This window comes from Esox lucius, chromosome 13, assembly GCF_011004845.1.
Source record: "Esox lucius isolate fEsoLuc1 chromosome 13, fEsoLuc1.pri, whole genome shotgun sequence".
Lineage (NCBI taxonomy): Eukaryota > Metazoa > Chordata > Actinopteri > Esociformes > Esocidae > Esox > Esox lucius.
In genome coordinates this window covers 5,299,543-5,319,498 of record NC_047581.1, presented here as the reverse complement: position 1 = coordinate 5,319,498, position 19,956 = coordinate 5,299,543, and the positions used below count along the sequence as shown (strand labels likewise).

Below are 19,956 nucleotides of genomic sequence, written 5' to 3'. Positions count from 1 at the left end.
TATGTGTCATATGTATGTTTTTATATCCATTCACAATTCAAATCTACAACAACACAGCTAGTTTTCTAATTCTGATTCCTGTAGTATATGGTTGACTAAGCAGGGTTTAAATTAAATATAAGTTAGATAGATTCATGTTGTGGTCTGTAACCCTATCTTTTTCCCATGATGCATTGCCTTGTTCTTAAGGATATATTTATAGCAAACAGATAAACATGTCTACAAGATCAGAAAACACCAACCTGATGAATGGGTAAGTGAATAACTTGATGGCTTTATATGCACTGCAATCAGTAAAGATATCCGTAACAACATAATTCTTATTTTTATTGTAAACAGATTAATTAAGAACATTAAAGGCATACTCAAAAAAAATTCACATTATATTTAGTGTAAACTCATGATATCTTAGACATTTTATTTTCTGTAGAACAAAAATCTTTGCAGACCATTCCTCATAACTTACTAAATGTTTTTGTTTTCCTATTGATTTCATTTTCCCAGACAGACTAATTCCCATGTCACCGAATTCTCCATTAAACATCCAATGATCCCTAAACTGTATGTAATGCCTTGGAAACAAGATATGAAGAACCAGAGACTGCTGATAAAGGTGTGGCTGTCATAACGCAAGATATCTTGTATCAATAATAAATACAGAAAACAATTCTGCTTTATTTAAATTATATACTTTTTAGATGCAGTAAGTGCTAATGTGTTATACAAAATGTAACATTCTACAAGTTGTCACACAAAACCTGACCACCAAACAAAAAGCACATGCAGGTTTTTATGAGGTGGCACATTGTCTAGTGTGTAAGAATGTCTGGCCAGAAACTGAAAGATTGCAGGAACAAATCCCAGAGCTAACAAGTAAAAAAATCTATGATTTGGCCCTTGAGCAAGGCTGTTAAAACTAATTGCTCCAGGGTGGTTGTCAATGATGGCTGATTCCCTGGCTCTGACCCATCTCTCCAAAGGTTTCTCACGCAGAGTTTGTATCATAATCACTTTACAACATACAACAAATATTTTTATTATCATATGCAGAATGTGTCAGTAAATGTTTTGACGTAGATTGATTCAAACTCCTGTCCATGTATGCATACCAGACAGGAGAATACAGTACAATGTTTTCCCTGGGAAAATAACATTTTTGTTTGAATATATTATTTACCCTTGGCCAGAATGCAGCACTGGCTGGGGTTCCCCATGAGCCACAGGAGGAAAGCCTGTACTTCGAGGGCCGTGAACGTCTGTGTCACGAACAGGACAGAGGCGGGATTCTAGAGCTTTCAGCATTCAGTGCAACACAGACAGGACTCGAGGCCCAGAACGCTTCACATTTCTCCAGGTATAATAGTTCAGTGGTCACTACTTGCCAACTGTACAGTTATCCCTTGAGAGACTAGGGAACTGTTGAATGAAGTCAGAAGAAATGCCCTCAGTAAATATTGATGGTGGTCCAAAACACTGCCCCTCTAATTTTCACCAATTGCCTGTCTGATAAAGCACAAAATTCCTGAAAGAAATATGTAAAAAATATTTGTGGACATTCACATAAATATTATATTCCCCCAATTCACGTTGTTTTCTTTGTACATCGTACAGCTTCAATAATTTCAATTGTATTTAAACAGCTTTGCGGTCACAGAAATACAATAAAAAACATTTAGATCATTTAGAACTGATCCTAATCGACTGTATACCTTCTCAAATGAACCACAAACCTGGTTTTGCAAGCCCCGTGCTCTCACCAAATGTTTGGTATAGGATCCTATGGGAATGCATGTCTAAATGTCATTCTGCAGATCCTTATTAACCCATTATTAATCCTTATTAATCCCTGCTTGGGATCCTTCAGTCTTCTATATGTTCATCCATTGGGTGGCAGTAATCAACCAGTTTGTTAGTCACAGTAGGAAGTACAGTGAGAATAGAAAGACAAAATCTCCTTTCAAAATGTTTGCCTCACAGCCTGAAATGAAAACATATAAAATGAGACTTTTTCCAGATTTAATTACACAAAGTAACCCGCCATATCCAAGTGAAAATAAAATAATAAAAAAGTCTGAAAATTTATTAAAATTAAAACAGTAAAATACCCTATTCAGATGTCTTACCCCTTGTGGCACATTAGGTGAATTGGTACAAACATAAGATACAGTTCATTCCTTTCCAAAAATGTTAAAAAGTAAGGTTTTGAATGAGGAACAGAAGGGTTAAAATTAAGAGACCACTGCAAATTGAACACTTCTGTTTCTCACTCAAAACTTTCCTCTTCAGTTTTTTTGGAAAGGAAAGAAAAAGGTACAGTGGTCTCTTAATTTTTCAGGTGCTGTATATTTTACACGACACTGTGTAAAATAATTAAAAAAAAAAAACGTTTCCCACGCAAACTTCTAAAGACAGAGCCATGTGGAGATAAAAAGTGCAAGTAGATTAAACCAAACTTTGAATGAGTGTACTTATCTTTCCTGATGACCATCACATTGCCTCCACCATGCTTGACAGATGGATTCAAGCACTCCTCCAGCATATTTTCAATTGGTCTGTGTCTCATTAATGTTTTCTTTGTGATCCAAACACCTCAAATATATATATGTCTGTCCATATCACTTTTTTCCAATCTTCGTATGTCCAGTGTCTGTGTTCTTTGGCCCATCTTAATCTTTTCTTTCCATCGGCTACTCTGAAATATGTCTTTTACTTTGCAACACTGCCTAGAAGTATATTTTGAGCCTGTAATCGAACCCACAATTACTGATGCTCCAGATACTGAACTAGTCTAAAGAAGGCCAGTTTTATTTCTTCTTTTATCAGCACAAGCTGTGCTAAAAAGTGTTTTCAAATGATCTAATTTAAAGGGTTTTCTAATGATCAATTAGCCTTTTAAAATGATAAACGTGGATTAGAAAACACAATGTGCTATTGGAACACAGGACTGATGATTGCTGATAATGGGCCTCTGTACACCTATGTAGATATTCCATTAAAAAAATGCTGTTTCTAGCTACAATAGTCATTTACAACATTAACAATGACTTTCTGATCAATTTGATGTTATTTTAATGGAATAACAAGGACATTTTGAATTGACCCCAAACTTTTGAACAGTAATGTATATCTATATATTGCTGTTAGTGATTGTTACGCTGTCACAGGACACATGCACAGGGAGACCAGAAGACATTTCATAAAAGAACTAAAACATGAAAAACAAACAAAATCACAAGACAGAACAAAGCAACAGAACACATGGGACGGGCCCAAAGACTGACAAGGCACACTGGGAGAGATGGAACTAAAATAGGGACAGTGATCAGGAACACCTGGTAGGGTAATGACAAGAAAAACAGGTGTCTGGGATCCATATGAGGGACAGAGGGCATTGGATTCACTGACACAGAAGGCCGTTGTGCCAGAACGTGACACTGATATTATTAATTCATCCTAGACTGTTGTTTTTAACGTATTGTCTTTCACTCCTACTATGTCTACTGTTTTTAACATTACTAAATAAAGAAAAGAAAAAAGATCTTATTGTTATAACTGTGTTAGTCACCTCATTCAATCAGTGGTTACTGACCAATATTACAGGGTATAAGGGTTGTATTAATTGGCCTTAGAACAACATCTGGTTCCTTGTTTCTGAAATATATTATTGTCACTTGCCCCTTTACTTTTAGATGAATCTTAATGGATATCTTACGTTTTTATACAGAATCATTGTATAGATAGCTTTTAGTTGTCACAAGCATCAAGTACCAGACAGTGAAAGAATGCTGTTGTTCACTATGCTAATCTGGTTGAAATACTGACAACATTGTGTTCCATTGACTAGGGTCTGAATATGAATACACAAGTATTTGAGTGTGGGGCAAAGATTCCTTTGTTTAACACCCCCCCCCCCACACACACACACAAACATACATACATACGCACACACATGCACACTCCAAAAACAACCAGTGTATTGCAGGTGTTTTATTGGTTACATTTTGTTATGGAACAGATCCATGCCCTAATTAATTAAGTTATCAAATATTTACCTAATTATTAAAAATCAATAAAATGAAGTTGTCTGCACAGGCCTTTTGTCATGATACTTGTTATTTACTTGTTTTTGTTGCTTTAACTAGTTGACGGACTTAGACTATGAATGAAAATCTAAAAAGCGTGCAATGGGTGGCTGTTGAAAAGCGCACACAATTACGTAAGGCCATAGTGCCCCGTGGCCTGATGCTCCCTCGGGTTTTATACACCTCGTGTTAGAGGGTGACGTTATCAGAGTTGCTTGTTACTCAGAACATTAGCCCCACACTCGGGGCATCACAACTGTTGTAGTTCAGAAGAGAGTAAACCGGGATTCCCAAACTTTGGCTTTAGTCTTGAGATGTATATGTTTTTTGATGAAGGAATTTAAATGGTACTTTTAAAAAATAAATTCTGCTATACATTTTATAATACAGTTAGCACTTCTCAGTTGACATGTCCTCACCTTCCGGTCAGAAACCTGCTCTCAAGACTCCGGGTTCTGGGCAAACCAGGTTTCAGGTGACGGAGGTAACGGAGTTAGGACCCGCCACATCTGGAGAGCGTATTGCCGCGGGGACTGATGGAACTGTGGGAACAACAGGCAGTAAAGTGCCGGCAGGTGGAGAGGAGTCAAAAGGGAGATTTAGCGTGGTCAAGTTTGTTGAAGGGACAGAAGCATCTGATGTGGCTCAGAATGGTGACACTGTCAGAAGCACTGGCAGTCATCGTTCCTCTGCAAGCGGTCATACCAACATTTCGGATACCCATTCAAATACTTATTATTTGCGAACATTTGGCCACAACACCATTGATGCTGTTCCAAATATTGATTTCTACCGACAAACAGAAGGGCCTCTAGGAGAAAAGTTGATACGGCCAAGTCTTTCGGAGCTCCACGATGAACTTGACAAGGTACGTAAGCTTCTACAGTGGGTTGTTTTGACGAGTCACTGCAATGCTACTTACCCAACTGGTGAGGATATTGCCCGGTCCGCCTCCATCTACAAATAACATACATCTAGCTTTTAATTGTAAAACCAGTGTTTACAGCATATTTAAATTGTTACATCGAAGGAATCAAACATGAAACACAACGTGTTCTATTGGTGTACAGATCCTTCAGAGAATATTTAGACATTCTCAACATTTAGCTGTAATATAGACTTGATTTGTAATTGATTGTGTTTTTTTTATATATCAGTCTAGAGTACACACAATACTCCATGACAAAACAAAAACACGTTTGCCAATTTATTGAAAATAAAAACCTGAAATATCCCATTTACAACCTCGTTTTGGGTAAAATGGGTAAAATGTAAATAAAAACAGAATATAATGATGTGCAAATCATTTATCCCTATATTTAATTGAAAGTGGTACAAAGACAACATATCAAATGTTGAAACTGAGAAATGTTATTGATTCTTGAAAAAATATAGGCCCACTTTGAATTTGAAGCCAGCAACAGGTTTAAAAAAAGTTGTGACAGAGGCAATGAAAGATTGTTGATTAATGCCAAAAAACACCTGGTGATATATCACACAACTAATCTGGTCAATTGGCCACAGGTCAGTAACATGATTGGGTATTAAAAGGTTCCAGAGAGGATGGGTCTGTTAGAAGTGACCATGGGGATGGTCTCTGAAAGACTGCGCGGGCTAATATTGCAACAATTAAAGATATACTTTTCTCAATGGAAAATTGCAAAGAGTTTGGTGATCTCATCTTCTATGGTGCATCATATCATTAAAAGATTCAGAGAATCTGGAGAAATCTCTGTATGCAAAAGACAAGGCCGAAAAACCAGTATTGGGTGGCCGTGATCTTCCGAAAACCATTGTCTATGAACACAGTAGGTCGCATTTCCCCACATGCTTATGGGAGACTTGATGTTTGTTTTTGCAAACTTCAGCCAGGCTTGGATGTTTTTCTTTGTAAGAAAAGGCTTTCGTCTTGCCATAGCCCATTCATATGAAGAATACGGGAGATTGTTGTCACATATAGCACACAGCCAGTACTTGCCAGAAATTCCTGCAGTTCCTTTAATGTTGCTGTAGGCCTCTTGGAAGCCTCCCTGACCTCTCCTTTTCTTCTCGTCTTTTCATCAATTTTGGAGGGATGTCCAGTTCTTGGTAATGTCTCGGTTGTGCCATATTTTCTCCACTTGATGATGACGGTCTTCAATGTGTTCCATGGTATATTTAATGCTTTGGCAATTCTTTTGTACCCTTCTCCTGACTGATATCTTTCAACAGTGAGATTCCTCTGATGTTTTGGAAGCTCTCTGTGGATCATGGCTTTTGCTCTGAGATGCAACTAAGAAAATGTGAGGAAAATCCTACTAGAACAGCTGAACTTTATTTGTGATTAATCAGAGTCACTTTAAATGATGGCAGGTGTGTAATGACTTCTATTTAACATGAGTTTGAATGTGATTGGTTAATTCTGAACACAGCCACATCTCCAGTTATAAGAGGGTGTACACACTTATGCAACCAGGTTATTGTAAGGTTTTTATTTTTCATTTTTCCCCTTCGAAGATTTCAGTTTGTTTTTCAATTGAATCATTCACATTATAGGTCACATTAAAAGTGGAAAAAGTTCTGACGTGATTTATCTTTGTCTAATTCTTTTACATCACAAAAACCTGGCATTTTAACAGTGGTGTGTAGACTTTTTATATCCATTGTATACAGGTTTTGGAGCAACATATGCTGTCACTTAGAAGATGTCTTTTTCAGGGATGGCCTTTCTTATTACAGCAGGACAATGCCCAACCACATTCTGCATATATTACAACAGCATGGCTCTGTAGTAAGAGTCTGGGTGCTAAACTGACCTGCCTGCAGTCCAGACCTGTCGTGCATTGAAAACATTTGGTGCAAAACTACAGCAATCGGTCTCCTCAGTCCCCCACCTCTTACTGAGTGCTGTTGAAAGAGGTGATGCAACACAGTGGTGAACATGCCCCTGTCCCAACTTTTTTGAAACGTGTTGCTGGCATAAAAACAAAATAGGCATGTCGTTTTCCAAAAACAATAAACATTTTCAGTTTCAATATTTGATATGTTGTCTTTGTATGAATGTCAATTAAATATAGGGATAAAATATTTGCACATCTTTGCGTTCTGTTTTTATATGCATTTTACGTAGCATCCCGACTTTTTTGGAAATGGAGTAATACTTAAATATTCTGACCCTTTATTCAGTACTTTCAAGGAGGGCCTTTAGTAGACATCACAGACATTCTGAGCAGACATTCTTACCAGTCCCTGCCACTCAGAATCATCATCAAACATGAAACTTCCACTACGTTGCTTCACTGTAGGAATTCTATTACCAGGTGATGAGCGGGAACTTGTTTTGTCCTGATGTATCACTTGGTATTCAGGCCTAAATGTTCGATTTTGTTCTTATCAGACCAGATAATATCTTTCTTCATGCTCTGAGAATCCTTCAGTTAGCATTTCATATTCCTTTTACTCAGGAGTGGCTTTTGACTAGCACCTCTACCAAAACTGCCTAATAGATAGAATGCTGAAGAAATTATTGTCCCTCTGCCAGGTTCTCCCATCTCTGCAAATAAACTCTGAAGCACTGTTAGAGTAGCCATGGCAAGCTCCAGATTTTTAAATATAACTATAAAATAGTTATTAGGATTTGTTTAACACTTTTTTGGGTACAACATGTAGTTGTTTCATAGTTTTGATGTCTTTATTATTCCACATTGTGAAAAAAATTATGAAATACCCTTGAATGAGTAGGTGTGTCCACATTTTTGCCTGTACTGTATGACAAAACACAATTCTATCTTGGAGGTCTACGGAGAGTTCTTTGTGTTTTACTCTGACCAGCACTATAAAGTGTGGGACCTGACATAGACAAGTATTTACCTTTCTAAATAGGTGGACCAATCAAGTTTTACACATCTCAGGGATGATCAAAGATTTGAAGCATCATGGCAATGTATCTGAAACTGAAAGAATAATAAAAAAAAAATTGTTTCACTTCATCATCATGGAGTGTTGTGTGTAGATTGATGGCAAAAAAAAGTCTACAACACAACACAATGTTTGGACAAATGGACAGTTACATACATTACCTAGTATTGGTAAGTACACCTTACACAATGAAGTAGCTTTCAGCAGAATTAACTTGAAGAAAGTGAAGGAACAATATAATAATAATAAATATTGCAATCATTAGTTCATGAAGGCAATGATGAGGGAGGTGGGAGTGACATGTAGAGAGCTGTGGACCTTACATGCTCTTTGGAAAGGTAAGATTTCAGAGGTTTCCAGAGGTTTGAGGTGCCAAGCCCAGTCCTCATAGAGATGGAGACTGGTAACTGATCACTGCTTTAGCTCCTACTCTCTGTCCATCTTCAAGGAGGAGTAAAGATAATTGCTGGTCTTATGAGTGGGAGAGAACAGGGAAATGGTGAGGTCACAAGTGGAGAGGAGTGAAAAATAGAGTTGGAAAGAAATAATTAATATGAGTAGGTAAGGATGTTATTGAGGTGTCAAGCTCTTTGAGAAAGTCTCCAAGGGCACCAGGTGGACAATAGATGAGAACAAAATTAAGCTTAAATTCACAAGGGACATTGACAAATTTGATTTAAAAACAGGCAAAGAGATGAGCAAGGGGGAAGAGAACAAATGTACATTTAGAAAAAATGTATAATCTTCTGCTACCATGACCACCAGACAGCGTTGTCTGTGGGAAAACTCATAGCAGCTGGAGTAGCAGTATTTTATTGGGGAATCCATTTCTCAGTCAGTGCCAATAGTCAAGAGCTTGGAAACAGCATAGTCTGACATAACTTCAGTAGGTTACAACGGATTGACAGTTCTATATGCTGCCAAAGTATTCCACTTGGGTTACGCAGGCTGGGAACATAAAATAAGAACACCTTTGGGCACCCAAGATGCTGTTCCTTTACTATATATATATATGTATATGCATTGGGCGACACATACCCACCAGCTAATTGGTAATGGGTGTCATAAAGACAGAACAAAGCGTGCCCGTTGGCGCCAGTGCCGTGTTCCTTTCAGAACTCTTTCTTTCAAAGAGTGCATGCTCCGCTGAAGTGACCTTGTCTGTCATAATCACAGCATTCCCTCCCACCTGAGAGACATTTCTTCTCTGTTTCTTTCATTTGAATGGATAGCATGATGTCAGTGACACAACCCACTCAATTTGCTCAGACAATGCTGTCTCTGACCATGCCTACACCCTGATCACCAGTCGACTGTGGCAACTGACAGACTTTGCAGCCATCAAGCAACAATGCAGCCGTGGTTTCTTCTTCCTTCCCCCCATACTCAATGGCCCAGTGTTCCAGCCTTTGACACACTGCAACCCTGCTATCATACACGCAGGATCACTCATGTCTCTGTTGTGAAGGGGGCTGGTAATTGTAATGCATGACAGAATAAATTAATTAGTTTGTCTTGCCCCCTGGCTGATATACACTAAGTTACACATCCAAGAAGCATATCTTTGTGTCAGACGTGAGATTTCTATTTGCAGTGGAATGGAAAACTTCCCAAGAGTAATATGATCTGATATCATCACCAACAGAAGTTGAATTTGAATGTATTGTGCTATATTGTACAGTTAAATTTTTTTATAGAATTGTTCCTACAGCAGGTTTATGTCTCAGGGCAAATCACTAAATTACAAACCAAATAACAAATTATTGTTAACAAGCCTGCATTAATGGATGTGGATTTGAGAATTGTCCATCACTATCTTGTATAGCCTAAATATTTAGAATGTGAGGTTTGGTATAGCTCAGTTTAAAGAGCATGATTCTTGCAATTCCAGGGTAGTGTGTTTGATTCCCACAGCAGGGGCCCTATGGAAATGTAGGCATTCACTACTGTAAGTCACTTTAGACACCAAAGTCTGCTGAATTAGGTAAATTAATGTATAAACAATTGGGTTCCTTTGGTATCAGTCCAGTAGTACACACCATTAATATTTGTAATGTTATGTGTGGGGTTGCCAGGAACCCCTGGACGAAGATGGCTTTCCTATTGGGGAGGAGTCTACTATTGCCGAGGAGGCTGCAGCTAAAGAGGGAACGAAGGACCAAGCGAAGGGAGGAACTGTCAAATTTGGCTGGGTCAAAGGTGTCCTGGTTAGTGAGGCCAGTACTGGCTCTAGGGCCTTAACTGTTTTGGTTCTCAAGAGGATGTGGTATTTAGCCAATATGCCATGGCTTAGGGTTTTTGTTAGACATAATGAAACACAGATTGATACAGCACTTTTTTTGCTATATACCACACATCCCTGAGGTCCCATATTGCTATAATGCTATTAGGATGTATATCAAAAGTCTACACGCTCTTGTAACCAACAATAATCAACAGAAAAACTAATGGATAGTTTCTCAAAACAATTATGAAAAATACATAAAGTAACCTTTCAACAGTGAAATCCCATAGGAACATATTTTATTTAGAGCTAATCAGAATCACCTCAGCTGATGTCAGGTGACATTTGTACATGATTGGGAATTTTATTGCTTAAATATCAACACAGTTACAACCACCATTATAAAGGATGTGCACACAAATGCAATCAAGGCATTGACAGTTTGATATATTTTTTATACATTTTCTAAGAACCTAAATATTGTTGGTTACAAGATTTGGTAACAAGCTATTTCAAAGGTAAAGAGAGGTCAAACATAGTTTGTCTTCATTTGCCTTTTCATCAACAAAAGCTGATTCATTAATAAGAAAAAAAAAATACTATCCATTACATGAACTTTGTCCACTGTGTGTGACTTCAGGTGCGTTGCATGTTGAACATCTGGGGTGTCATGCTCTTCATTCGCATGTCATGGATCGTGGGACAAGCCGGCATCGGTATGCAGGCAATGACTTATGTTCTATTAAGTATTTACTGTCAGACCACATGTAATTGTTTTAGCTTCAGTCATATTCATTTTGCATCACTCAGTGCCCCGGATAGTGTGAGTTTACTTATTTCAGACCATTATATTGGTCGTGTAGTGAGATCTCCACCTAATCCTAAATTACAACCCTGTTTCCAAAAAAGTTGTGATGCAGGATAAAATGCAAATAAAAACAGAATGCAATGATCATTTATCCCTATATATAATTGAAAATAGTACAAAGACACCATATCAAATGTAGAAACTGAGATATTACAGTGAGGAATAAAATATTTGATCCCCTGCTGATTTTGTACGTTTGCCCACGGACACAGAAATGATCAGTCTATAATTTTAATGGTATGTTTATTTGAACGTTGAGAGACAGAATAACAGAAAATAAATCCAGAAAAACGCATGTCAAACATTTTATGAATTGATTTGCATTTTAATGAGTGAAATAAATATTCGACCCCTCTGCAAAACATGACTTAGTTCTAGGTGGCAAAACCCTTGTTGACAATCAGATGTCAGATGTTTCTTGTAGTTGGCCACCAGGCTGGCACACATCTCAGAAGGGATTTTGTCCCACTCATCTTTGCAGATCTTCTCAAATTCATTAAGGTTTCAAGGTTGCCGTTTGGCAACTTGAACCTTCAGCTTCCTCCACAGATTTACTATGGGATTAAGGTCTGGAGACTGGTTAGGCCACTCCAGGACCTTAATGTGCTTCTTCTTGAGCCACTCCTTTGTTGCCTTGGCCGTGTGTTTTGGGTCATTGTCATGCTGGAATACCCATCCACGACCCATTTTCAATGCCCTGGATGAGGGAAGGAGGTTCTCATCCAAGATTTGACGGTACATGGCCCCGTCCATCGTCCCTTTGATGCGGTGAAGTTGTCCTGTCCCCTTAGCAGAAAAACACCCCCAAAGCAGATTGTTTCCACCTCCATGTTTGACGGTGGTGATGGTGTTCTTGGGGTCATAGGCAGCATTCCTCCTCCTCCAAACACAGCAAGTTGAGTTCATTTTCCAGCATTTTTTTGTTGTTTTTCTGTCTCTCACTGTTCAAATAAATGTGCCATTAAAATGATAGACTGATAATTTCTTTGTCAGTGGGCAAATGTACAAAATCAGCAGAGGATCAAATATTTTTTTTCCTTACTGTATATGTTTTTGGAAAAATAATGCCCATTTTAAATTTGATGACAGCAACACGTTTAAAAAAAGTTGGGACAGTGTCATGTTTACCACTGTGTTGCATCACCTCTTCTTTTACCAATATTATGTAAACATTTGGGAAGGGAGGAGACAAATTGCTGTACTTTTGAAAGTGGAATGTTGTCCCATTCTTGCTTGATATAGGATGGCAGCTGCTCAACAGATCGGGGTCTCTTTTGCTGTATTTGTCATCTCATAGTGTGGACTCTTTTACTACATAGCCATGCTGTTGTAATATGTGCAGAATGTGGTTTGGCATTTTCCTGGTGAAACAAACAGGACCTTCCCTGAAAAATATGTTGTCTGGATGGTAGCATATGTACGCTGATAACAAGCCATGATTCCCGAAAATGATCTCAAACTTTGATTTGTCAGACAGTTTTCCACTTCACCTCAGTCCATCTAAAATGGGCTTGGGCCCAGAGAAGGCGCTGGCATTTATGTATGATGTATGGTTTCTTCTTTGCATGGTAGTATTTTAACTTGCATTTGTAGACTATGTAGGCAGTGCAGACAGTGGTTTTCAGAAGTGTTCCTGAGCCCATGCAATGATTTCACACTCAGAAATAGAAGTACTGGTGTGTAATTAAAAGGGTACAAATGCTTGTCGCTGGGGGGTACCTATTTGAGAGACAATTATGTACCCTTTAGTGCCAGTCCATTTTTTTACCGTATCAAATTGTACCAGCAAATTACCTACATACGTTTTCAATGCTGCAGTATCCAATGCAGCCCCTGCCCTCAGGGGTGAAATGTTACAAATGTGTTCATTCTTTTTTTTTATTCACTCTGTACCATTTCTGTTTGTCAAAAGGTCCCCATAAAGACCAGAATTGTACCTTTGAAGAAACATTCTTCAAAAGTGTACCTATAAGTACAGAACTGTTCTTGTTTAGTACCTACATTTTTTTGTGTTTACTGCAGAAATGTTATTCTTGATTTGTGTCATTTTTTGCCCTCACAGTCTTTCACAGAGTGGTGAACCCCGCCCCAATCTCACTTCTGACAGACCCATCCACTCTAGGAATTATCCAATTCCCAATCATGTTACTGACCTGTTGCCAATTGAACTAATTATTGTGTGATATTCCACCAGGTTTAGTTTTAGCATTGCACATTTCTAGTCTTTTATTTCCCTTGTCCCAGCTTTTTTTTAAATGTGTTGCTAGCATTAAATTCAAAGTGTGCATGTATTTTCTAAGAAACAATAATATTTCTCAGGTTCAACATTTGATACAGTTAGTTCCGGAAATATTTGGACACTGACACAATTTTCTTAATTTTGTCTCTGTAGGCCACCACAATGGATTTATAATGAAGCAACCGAGATGCAATTGAAGTGCAGACTTTAAGCTTTAGTTCAAGAGGTTGAACAAAATATTGTATGAAACAATTTGGAATTACACCCATTTTTATACACAGTCCCCTTATTTCAAAGACTCAATTTTTATTGGACAAATTAACACAATCGTAAATAAAATGTAAATCTTTTATACTTTTGAGAATAATTTGCAGGCAATGACTGCTTGAAGTCTGGAATGCATGGACATCACCAAATGCTGGTTTTCCTCCTTTGTTGTGCTTTGCCAGGCCTTTACTGCAGCTGTCTTGAGTTGTTGTTTGTTCGTGGGTCTTTCTGCCATTAGTTTTGTCTTCAGCAAGTGAAATGCATGCTTGATTGGGTTGAGATCAGGTGATTGTCTTGGTTATTGCAGAATATTCCACTTCTTTGCCTTGAGAAGCTCCTGGGTTGCTTTTGCTCTATGTTTTGTGTCAGTGTCCATCTGTAAAGTGAAGCACTGTCCAATCAACGTCTCTGAATTTGGCTGAATCTGAGCAGACAATATATACCTATATACATCAGAATTAATCTGACTTCTTCTGTCTTCTAAACAGTAGTGACCGAGTGCCACCGTGTTTTACTGATGATGTGGTATGCTACGGATCATGAGCCTTTCCAAGCCTTCTCCATACTTACTTATTCCCATTATTCTGGTACAGGTTGTTCTTAGTTTCATCTGTCTATAGAATGCTGTTCCAGAACTCGGCTGACTTTTCTTTAGATGTTTTTTAACAAATTCTAATCTGGCCTTTCTATTCTTGAGGCTTATGAATGGTTTGCACCTTGTTGTGAACCTTCTGTATTTGCTGTTGTGAATTCTTCATGGTAGACTTGGATAATGATATGCCTACCTCCTGGAGAGTGTTCTTCAATTGGCTGGATGTTGTGAAGGGGTTTTTGTTTACCATGGAAAGGATCCTACGATCATCCACCAGTGTTGTCTTCTGTGAAGGTCCAGGCCTTTTTGTGTTGCAGAGCTCAACAGTGCATTCTTTTTTTCTCAGAATGTACCAAACTGTTGACTTGGCCACTCTTAATGATCCTGCTATCTCTCTGATGGAATTAGTTTTTTGCAGCCTTCACTTGCATTGAGAGCTCCTTTGACCGCATGTTGTGGGTTCACAACAACAGCTTCCAAATGCAAATGCCACACCTGGAATCAACTCAAGAAATAATGAAGGAATAGCCCATGCCTGTCCATGAAACAGCTTTTGAGTCAATTGTCCAATTACCTTTGATCCCTTGAAAAAGGGGGGGCTATATATTAAAGAGCTGTAATTCCTAAACCCTTCTTCCAATTTGGATGTGAAGACCCTCAAATTAAAGCTGAGAGACTGCATTTTAAGCCATTTTCATTATTTTACTGCAACTTGAATATATTTAGGTAAACAGCCAAAATAACAAAACATAGGTAGGTGTCTAATTATTTCCCAGACCTAACTGTATGCTGTCTTTGTACGATTTTCAATTCAATATAGGGATAAATGATTTGCAGGTCATTGCATTCTTCTTTGCTTTACATTTTACATAGTAGCACAACTTTTTTGGAAACAGAGTTGTATATGCTTGAAGTTATATTATTATTGTTATTTTTAGGATTGATATTATCAGAACTCATTGACCAAGAAATGTTCTACTTAGGTTTTTAAAAAAAAGAATTGCTACTGACATGTGAGAATGAGGAAAATATGTAATATAAAGTAATTTGCACTTCTTTTTTAACAGGTCTGACATGTGTTATTATTCTAATGGCAACTGTTGTAACAACCATCACTGGACTCTCAACTTCAGCAATAGCAACCAATGGGTTTGTTCGAGGAGGTAATAAAACGTTATGCCTGATGAAATGGTAGTATACTGTATGGATTTCTCTAGCAACCTCAAATAAAGTAGGTTGTAGGAAGTAATGATTTGTCATATTTGACACATAAAAAGAGATTGTAGGATGTAATGATTTGTCATATTTGACACATAAAAAAAGCCTATCCTCAATTGTTAGGTACAAATATTGTTTGGCGCAGTCGGCTTCTCTAGTAGCGTCTGGCATTACCTTTGGGCTCAGTGGGCAGCTCACATGAATACGCCTCATCATTGTCTTTAGTCTATGTGTGAGAGACATACAGACCATTAGTATAGGGAAACTGAGCTTACCCTCTGGGAGTTCCTGCCCCTCTTTATAGTCGCCGCAACTGGTCCCAATGACAGGCGGCAGGAGAGGGGCTGGCCCCACCAGTTGCCTTCTTCCTGCAGCTCCTGGTGGGCACGTTGTCCATGGTCCTGAACCTCCTCTGGCAGCACATTCTTGTTGGGCCGGTGCCATGCGCTACTAGAGTTGACGAGCCACAGTATCCTGTATATTGCCAAAGTTTTCAAACCTCTGAAGAATTCTGCCCATTTACTGATCAAAACATTTTACATGAACATTTTGATTGTGTTTGATATTTTATTCAGTTATTGAATGGTGACAGTTGTTTTATGTTGGGAAAATGTGTAACTGAAATATGGTGCTCGCATAGGTATGATACTCTCACACATTAATATTTGCTTGATCCAGTTTTTGTTACAATAACAGCTTTAAGTCTTTTGATAAGTTTATAGCAGTGTTGACTGGGCCTTGGCCTTGTGCTTGGGACCATTGTCCTGCTAATAGGTGAATGTCCACTTAAACTTCAGGGTTTTAGTGGACTGAAGCAGGTTGTTTTGCAGTCTCTTTCCTTAAATTGTTCCTTATATTTTAACAAGATGCCCATTTTTGATGAGAAGCATCCTTCTGCATGATTCTGCCACCCCCATACTTCACTGCAGGGATGTTGTGTGTTAAGGCTTGTGCAGTGTTAGGTTTGCACCCCACATAATGCTTAGAGCTTTAGCCAACAAAAGCCTAATACAGCAAATCCTTTTCACACATCGCAGCTGGTTCACTTTCTTGTTTTCAAATGGTACTTTTTGTGAAATGTGTTCTTTCTTGCCTGCTTCAATACTGACCAGTTATATGCAAACCTCTTGATTTCATTGACCGTTGCCACCATTACTACACTTCAAGCCACTGAAGTCTGTATCTCCTTCAAAGTGTTTGTTGCGCCAAACATAATGTGTAGCGTTCAGGCCAAATAGCTAAATTTTGGTCTCATCAGTCCACGTCTTCCATTCTCCGAGTGCATTCTGGCAAAGAATGCCACTCTCCAATAAACAACACTTGTGACACACTTGGGCAATTGCAGTATGCACAGTGTCTCCAACCTCAGCCATGAAAGACTGTATGTCCTTAAAAATTGTCATAGGCCTCTTGGTGCTTCTCTTGTCTGGATACTGTGGGTGGCCTGTTCTAGATAGATTCACAGTTGTGCCATATTCTTTCCATGCCTTAATTGTGGACATAACTGTGCTCCGGTAGTCAACGACTTGGAAATGTTTTATAATCCTATTCCTGATTGGTATTTTTGAAAAAGCTTATTTTGGAATGTTCCTTCATCTTCATTATTCAAAACTCCATACAACTAAAGACAGTTGGTTGCACCACAGCTCATTCATGGCAAAGGGGGTGAATAATGCAAAATGATTTTCTGTTTTCTATTTGTAATTCATTTTGAAGAATTTGCTAATTTGAATTCTAACTTTGCACTTTTTGTGTTAAGAACATGGTGAAAACGTCTGATTAAATCCATTTTGATATCACGTTGTAACACAATAAAATGTGAAGAGGGTGAATACTTTTGAGAGCCTCTGTATGTAGTTTTACAGTACAGTAAAGTGTGCTGTTACTGAATTTTTTTTAATTATTCAGTTGTTATTATAATTATTGTTATTTTTATACCATAGTTGCCAAACTATTGTTGTTATGTGTTGTTTCTTTAGAGCTTTTTTTCATTTGGATTATAGAAAATTTGATTTGTTTAGATATTGAAAATTCTGAATATAGGGAACTTAAAATAAAAAATAGGTCTTTACTGAGTCTTAAACACGTCCTTAATTTAATTATGGCCCTGTGTTTTTCTGGTCTGTCCCATAATTCTTCATATTCTCTCAGGTGGAGCTTATTACCTCATATCAAGAAGTTTGGGTCCTGAATTTGGTGGCTCCATTGGTCTCATCTTTGCCTTTGCTAATGCTGTGGCCGTAGCCATGTATGTTGTGGGCTTTGCGGAAACTGTTGTTGAGATGCTCAATGTAAGGAACATTCATAAATTGTATAGTGAACATATTTTACTGGCTCATGTAAATTTCACGTAGACAACAACATTAAAAGCCTTTCTTGACAGGACGTGGATGCCCTTATGACAGATGAGCTTAATGACGTCCGAATAGTGGGCACACTCACAGTCATCCTCTTGCTAGGCATCTCCGTGGCAGGCATGGAGTGGGAGGCAAAGGTAAAGCCAACAAAACCATTTATTTATATACTTTTGCTGTTGTGCCCCCATATGTATTCTCTGGCAGAGTCATTTATTGATACAAACAACCAACTTTCACCTTCCAGGCCCAGATTGTGTTATTGGTCATTCTTTTGGCTGCCATTTTCAACTATTTTATTGGAACTGTCATACCAATGGAGTCAAAAGAGCCCAAAGGCTTTTTTGGCTACAAAGGTTAGTCTGATCATTTTACTTTTAATTTCCATATTCCAATTCCAAGTACAAATTCTGCTTGAAAAAAAAGTGTAGAGGTATTTAACAATTCCATAAAAATAGACTGACACCCAGGGTAGTATTAAATATGTAATGACGTGTTGCATAACGACAAAGTTGTCATACCTTTGTTTTGTTTTATGTGAAGCGGCTATCATGATGGAGAACATGAGTCCAGATTTCAGAGACGGGGAGACATTCTTTTCTATGTTTGCAATCTTCTTCCCGGCTGCAACAGGCATCCTGGCAGGTGCCAACATCTCAGGAGACCTTACAGTAGGGCCTTGGCTTCTCTTAAAGAAATACTACACTCCAAAACTTTTATTTTATGTACTTATTAACTATTAGGCCTTTGTTAATGTAATGCCCAGAAATTATGCATACAACCAGAGTTGGGGACTAACGGATTATATGTAATTACAAAAAAAAAAAAAACAGTAACTGTAATCCTTTACTTTATGGACTAAAATATTGTAATCCCATTACAGACACTTTATAAAAAATATGATTACTTTTGGATTACTTCAATTGAAAAATAATTGGTGCGCAAATTAATGATGACACCTTGCATGTTAGATTATTTTTTAATGAATTTTTTTTAATGAATTCCAATCAAAATAACATTTGTTGGTAAAAACGGAGTATATCTACGATAATATTAGCAGACCCATATAAAATCTACTCCACGGATCTTTCTCAGAACAATGATAGGCCTACCTGGTGTTATATCTTTTTCAAGTTTCAAAGTATATTTGTGTATTTGTCAAATGCACCGAACAACACAGCCAGGACGAGTTGCACTGAACAACCCAGACAGGATCGTTTAGAAGATTAGGCAACCATTTATAAATAGCTTTAACATGGAGCTTCCTTCAAGATAAAACATTATATGGCATTTATCATGATATTTGCCTTTGACGCAGCCACCTCAACCATACAGGTAGGCCATGTGATTCATCTTTGCATCTCAGAAAATTGTGTTCACTGGTTATGGCTGACGACATTTACTTTAAGGAGTGCAGGTGTATAATCTACGTTTTTTTCTTTCATTTGCGTTTTGAAAATCCATCGCTTGTGGTCCTAATAATCGCAGGTTACGTTCGCGCCGCTAAAACTTATTTTTGTGAGGGTGTTCACGATTGCAAACGTGCAGATCGCGTACCTGGGCTTTCTGCAACGTTTTGACAATGTTTGTGGTTGTGGAGCAAAATATCAGACTACTGCAGATTTAGTGTATGAGCGAAAAGCTACGGATATCTTGATTTGTATATACAACAACGTCAATACCATTTTCGAGAAACTGCCATTTATTTTTCAAAAACGTTTTGAAGCAATTAAAAACATGAATAAAACACAAATAACAGAATAGGCTAACACGTCCTTAGATTTTGGGTTACATTAAGAGAAAAAGTCAGATTCCGGAAGATCGAATGTTACTGGATTATTTGGAGTGACTGAATATCTGACAGACATCTAGAGATGTAGCCGAATCATATTGAAGTAGAAAGCAATAGTTTAGAAACCCTTTCCAAAGGCACTATAGATAACCCATAAGGTAAAATGCAAAATCCGTTTTTGGTCAGCTATGCAAACTCTAATATTGATCCCGCAAAAGGTGTTCAATTGGTTATAGGTTGTTCCTATTTGTTTTGTAATGCCACTTAATATGAAAGTAATCTCAAAGTAATCAGATTATGTTACTGAGTTTTCGTAATCAAAAAGTTTAGTTACTGATCACAAATGTGGACAGGTAACTTGTAACTGTAACGGATTACATTTAAAAAGTAACCTACCCAACCCTGCATATACAACAGTCATGT

At 37.9% G+C, this 19,956-nt stretch overlaps 1 protein-coding gene across 1 annotated transcript in view; it reads left to right on the top strand.

The window, feature by feature from the left end:
* The first annotated feature begins 4,312 nt into the window (after window positions 1-4,312).
* The window catches only part of LOC105025383 (solute carrier family 12 member 2), a 33,036-nt gene continuing 17,392 nt past the window's right edge, over window positions 4,313-19,956 (top strand). The window contains exons 1-8 of the mRNA XM_010896013.3: window positions 4,313-4,950; window positions 10,055-10,186; window positions 10,844-10,919; window positions 15,237-15,332; window positions 17,539-17,678; window positions 17,771-17,881; window positions 17,989-18,097; window positions 18,285-18,412. Coding sequence (XP_010894315.1) covers window positions 4,492-4,950; window positions 10,055-10,186; window positions 10,844-10,919; window positions 15,237-15,332; window positions 17,539-17,678; window positions 17,771-17,881; window positions 17,989-18,097; window positions 18,285-18,412 — 1,251 coding nt within the window. The 5' untranslated portion in view covers window positions 4,313-4,491. The remainder of the gene's footprint in view (window positions 4,951-10,054; window positions 10,187-10,843; window positions 10,920-15,236; window positions 15,333-17,538; window positions 17,679-17,770; window positions 17,882-17,988; window positions 18,098-18,284; window positions 18,413-19,956) is intronic.